This window comes from Cyprinodon variegatus, unplaced genomic scaffold (genome assembly GCF_000732505.1).
Source record: "Cyprinodon variegatus isolate N-32 unplaced genomic scaffold, C_variegatus-1.0 Scaffold2417, whole genome shotgun sequence".
Classification (NCBI taxonomy): Eukaryota; Metazoa; Chordata; class Actinopteri; order Cyprinodontiformes; family Cyprinodontidae; genus Cyprinodon; species Cyprinodon variegatus.
Window position 1 is genome coordinate 22960 of NW_015152870.1, and position 5627 is coordinate 28586.

General features: G+C 40.6%; 1 protein-coding gene across 1 annotated transcript in view; it reads left to right on the plus strand.

Annotated features, from left to right (window-relative positions):
- LOC107080858 (putative helicase mov-10-B.2) overlaps positions 1-4996 on the plus strand; it is a gene marked incomplete at its 5' end in the record, with an annotated part of 26459 nt that extends 21463 nt beyond the window's left edge. The window contains 6 exons of the mRNA XM_015369063.1: positions 459-584; positions 654-742; positions 919-985; positions 1124-1181; positions 3630-3673; positions 4784-4996. Coding sequence (XP_015224549.1) covers positions 459-584; positions 654-742; positions 919-985; positions 1124-1181; positions 3630-3673; positions 4784-4996 — 597 coding nt within the window. The remainder of the gene's footprint in view (positions 1-458; positions 585-653; positions 743-918; positions 986-1123; positions 1182-3629; positions 3674-4783) is intronic.
- Between the last annotated feature and the right edge of the window lie 631 nt (positions 4997-5627).

A 5627-nucleotide genomic window follows, 5' to 3' on the forward strand; every position in this document is an offset into this window, starting at 1 on the left:
GGGTTGGGATGGGGGAGGCGCCCCACGGCAGCAGCTGCCGCTGGAGGACAAGAGTAGGAACGATACATGCTTTCACGTAAGAGTCTCCAAAAGCACAGTAAAAAGTCGCCAGATTTGTCACTTGTCGCTTTTTTGAAAAATAGTCGCCTGAGGGGTCTGAAAAGTTGCTAAATATAGCGAAAAAGTCGCTGAGTTGGCAACACTGCACCTGCGGCGCGTGCTCGCTCTGCCGTATTTTTTTTTCTTCCCCCGTTTCAGTCGAGTGGCAGTGATGACGACGGCGCCGGATGATCATTAATCGCGTGACACAACTAATCGATGATGAAATTCGTTGCCGACGCTTTTAAAAGTCGATTTTTATTGATTTTATCGATTCGTTGTTGCAGCCCTAATAAATACCAGTTATTGATCTGGTTGGTGAAGTAACATAACTGTACTTGTGTTTATGTATGTGGCAGGTCGGTTCAGTCGAGGAGTTTCAAGGACAAGAGAGGAGAGTAATCCTGGTGTCCACAGTTAGAAGCAGTCCCAGATACTTTGATATTGACAAAAACTTCAGCCTGGGCTTTGTCAAGAATGAGAAGGTTAATAAAACAGCCACACACGAAGACGTTGAATATTCGAGATAATCCTAACTGTCTTTGTTTCTTCAGAGATTCAACGTGGCTGTGACTCGAGCCAAAGCTCTGCTGATCGTGGTGGGAAACCCCCTGGTATTGAATGCAGATTCTACCTGGGCCCGGTAATATTTCATATGCAAACGGTTGCAGACTTCAATATAATANTATTGAATGCAGATTCTACCTGGGCCCGGTAATATTTTATATGCAAATGGTTGCAGATTTCTATATAGTAGTAGTGAAATCAGAGCTTCCACAGAAAAGATATTCCTTTCTTTTTTTACTCTCTTTTTTTAAGCTTTATCAAGTACTGCAAAGATGAAGAAGGCTCTGAGGGCTTGACCTATACTGAGGAAGATAAGAAGGCAATAGAAAGTGCCACAAAAAAATTGTCTGAACTCTACATCAGCGCTGAAGCTCAGAGTAAAACACATTTAATCTACCCTCTTCAATATTCATGTATTTTTAAACAGGGATAATGCATTATTTTCTCTCTATTCCAGTTGACACTGCTGAGAGTGTTGTTCAACAACAACTGGAACCTGAATGGAGGAACGATATGTGAGAAATCAGGAGAGGATGTCCAGCGGGAAAAATTGAAGAGCATTATTACTCATTAAATACAAATTACTGCTAAGCATTTGGATAAGATAAATAAGTCAGTTTTCATGTGACATGAGATCAGGGAAGACATTTTAATAATCAGTAACAGCATTTGACCAAAGACAAAAGGTACAGAGAAATTAATTGCACTTAAAGATGAATAACTTTGAAATCTTCCGTCTTCTCAGGGTTCAATTTTTTTAGTTTACCTGATCACAGCTATTTATACGTCAAGAAATGTATTAATTGATTAATTTGTGTGTTGAATGAAAAATTACTTAATAAAAATAATTATGGTATTTTAATAATATAAAACCTTACATTACTCTACCTTACTCTTTCCCTTTATTTTGTCATAGCATGAGAATGCAGGATCTTTTTAAACAATTTTTCACAGCTGTATGGTTGGGGCTTTATCTGTCAAACCAACACAGGGTATGATAGATAATTCTTTTTATCTTCACAAATAAATTTGAAAATTTATGCAGTGCATTTGTATTCAGGTTGCTCAGTCAAAAGTGTTTACAACCTTTTGTTGTATGACTACCAACTTTGCATTTTCCTTTGCAGAATTCCTCAGACGAATATTTAATCTCTAATTGCCCCGTTACTTCAACTAATTTTTGTTGTACGGATTAAGCTAAAAAAAAAAAAAAAAGTATATATATATATATATATATATAGAGAGAGAGAGAGAGAGAGTATATATGAGAGAGAGAGAGAGAGAGAGTATATAGATATGTTCACTAATTTCAGAAAATATAACTTCCTCTTTAGATTTATTGGAGCAGAATATTTCAAGCATTATGTCTGTATAAATTCCTAGTCATCCGGGTCATGGCAACCACAAATAGGCTTATATTGGAAGGCAACCTTCTTGAAGACGTTTCAACACCTATCCAGGAGTCTTTGTCGATTCTGTTGGCTCGCATCAGAGCACACTAGTTGGAGTGCTTATATATCTGAACCATCTAAGTGGTTCAGATAGGTGGATCACACCTGGGTCAAAGTCCAAACCCAGGAAGTTATGACATTCACCAATCACATCAAGTCAGTGGATAGAAACATCAAGTTCACTAAAGAGAATAGCAAAAACAACATATTGCCCTTTCTGGACTGTGCTGTGCACATTGAGGACAATGGAAGGCTTAACACTTAGGTTTCCCATAAAACCTACACAGACCAATAGCTTCATTTTTGACACACATCACCTGCTGCAACATAAACTTTCTGTGATCGGAGCTCTTGAGTTACCGGGTCGACAATATTCCCTCAATTACAGGGGAAACGAAAGGAACAAAAACATGTTAAGAAATAACTTGAAGCATTTGGTTATCCAAACTGGATGTTTGTTAAGAGCACCAAAACAACCAGCAGGAACAAAAACCCTACTGGAAACACATACTGTAGGACAAAACAGAGTAGCAAAAACGTAATTCCACATGTGTCAGGTATTTCTGAGATACTCTGGAGGATTTTCTTCTAACACACCATACCAATTAATTACACACCTAACAACACACTCAGATAAAAACTGGTTCGTCCTAAAGACAGAACACCCAAACCTAAGCTGAGTGGCATTGTGCATGTGATCCAGTGCAGTGAGGACTGTACAGTCTCCTATACCAGAGAAACCAAACAACAGCTCTAGGCAAGATTCAGCTGTACGCTTGCACCTTGAAAACTAAGGACACGCCTTTGAAGACCAGTGTGAGTTTGGACAGGGAGAACAGATGGTTTGAAAGAGTCATTGAGGACGCCATGTTTGTGAAAAGAGAAAATCCATCAATGAACAGAAGGGGAGGATTGTGGTTTCAGCTTCCAAGCATTTACAATTCAGTCATGGAGCTCATTCCAAAGAAGAAAGGCTGTGTTCACACAGCAGCCTGAAGTGACCCCAATCTGATTTTTTTGCCCATATAGGACCTGTATCTGATCTTTTAATGACAGTCTGAACAACACAGATCAGATTTTTTCCAATCCGACCCAGGCCACGTGGCTGGTCCTGTATCCGATACGAATCTGATCTTTTCAAATGCAACCTGTGTCTGAACGGCCAGGTCGCATTCATCCGACCTAAACGACATAGGTCGGATGAATGCGACCTGGCCCAACATAGGTCACTATTCTGCGTCTTGCTACACAGAAGCGTCAAGAAAAACAACCATGGTAGACGATTATGCGGAGTAGTGTTTATGTTTAACCATCTTGAAAAGATTGTGTTTTTATGGTTAGGCAACATCGCTAGATGCGCTTCAGCACTACCATCCGAGTTTACTTCCGTAGACACAGAGCATGTATGCTTGTGACGTCATTGCGTCCTCTGTGGGACACTTATGTTGTATGAATGCAGTTCACACAGGAGATCATGTACATCCATCCATTTTCCATTACGCTTATCCCAAGCGGAGTCGCAAGGAGTGCTGGTGCTCATCTCCAGCTGTCTACAGGTGAGAGGCAGGGTACACCCTGGACAGGGCAAACAGAACAACCATTAACACCTAAAGCGAGTTTAGCTAAACTAATTAACCTAACAGTCATGTTTTTGGACTGTGGGAGGAAGTCGGACAGAACCTACACATAATCAGGGAGAACATGCAAACTCAATGCAGAAAGACTGTGGGCTGGGAATCAAACCCGGAACCTTCTTGCTGCAAGTCAGCAGTGCTACCCACTGCAACACAGAGCAACCATGAGATCACATACAATTCGCATATATTTGGAAATGTGAACTGCAATGCAAACAAAAATCTAATTTCACACAAAAATCTGAATTGAGCATTAAGGCCTGCAGTGTGAATGTAGCCTTACATAAATACTCCCATGAGGATTCAAAAGACCAATCACAGAGACCATTAACAACAAAGGGCTCCAACAATACAGTAGAACAAACGGTGGCTATTAATTAGCATCTGGAATGTGTGCAGGAGGTTGTTCCTCCATGATACTTAAATACATCAGCGCTCCAATTAGAGTTTGCAATGGTGCGAATTAACAAAATTGACAAAGACCTGGATAGGTGTCGAAACATCTTCAAAAACTGAGCGGAAGTCCGGTTGCTTTACTTTCATGTAACTCTGCTGATTAAGATATTTGATGAAAACCCAAAATCACCCCAGCCAATCACCTTGGGATTTGCTGGAATGTAATAGTCTTTGGACCAGCAGGCCATTTCTTTTCCCTTTAGCCCTCAAAGAAAGCTTCTTATGCTGCCTGTGGTTCAGGATAGACTAGAACCTAAAGACTAACATTTGCAGGCAATGCATAAGATTTGTCAGTTTGTGGTTTCTCTTGATGCAGTGCTTCAAGCTCAAATATTATTAAATGGACGTTAACGGTCCTTTTAAGTCCTATATACTAATTCACTTTTTTCTACCACATGTTTTTCATCCACTACTTTTTGCATGTGTATGCTTTCATTTTGTGAGATACTTAATGTAATTGTAGTCTTACAGTTTATCCGCCACCAGCAGTCTTATCAGAGACACCCAAACTTTCCTCTTCCAGGTGAGCCCAGAGACATAGTCGCTCCATCAATCGTATTCTGGGTTGTCCCCTAGGCTTCCTCCCAGGGTTACATGCCTGGATCGGGGGGGCCATCCAATAAAGATGCCCGAGTCACCTCAGCTGACTCTTCTATATGTGGACGAGAAGCGGCTCTACTGAGCTCCTCACCCTCTAAGGGATTGCCCAGACATCCTGAGGAGAAAAAGCTAATTTCAGCCGCTTGTTATCAGGAGAAGAAAGCAGTGACGAAATCTGCTGGACCCTGAACCAGACTCTGACTGCGCCTATAAATCCTGTCTATAAAGGTAATGAGCTCTGTCAGAGTCCAACATGCACCAGGAACAGGTCCGACTTAATGCTGGCAACTTCTGCTCTTCTTGTACAGAGACCAGATGGCCACAGGTAAAGGGCCACACCTGGCTGGGGGGGTGCTTCAGAATACCGGATGTTGGTTTTTTTATGATATAAACCTTCATGAAATGACAAAACAAAAATGCTATACATTTTTCAATGTGTAGTAAATCCAAGAGTTTCCTCCTCTTGGAGGAAAAATACTGAAGAGGTTCTATTTTTTTAAGCTGTACTACTATGTTTTCTGGCTGAAAGGGGAATGTCTTTATGACTTTTGCAGTTACCAAGAATTTGGTTTCACAAAAAAAACAAAACCTTTAAACCTAAAAATACGGAAACTGAGTTTTTCATTTCATGTAGACAGTTTACTCAACCCGTTTCTGTGGTAACATACTCCCTAGAGCTAACCTGGTCAGTTGCAGGTTTTCCTCAATAAACTCAGTGTCCTGCGTCTCCTCCCTCCTTAAAGCCAATCACTTTTTTTCCTTATTTAGTCAAAGTTTTCTGCAGTAGTTTGGTGTGAACAAGAAACAAAATCATTCACAC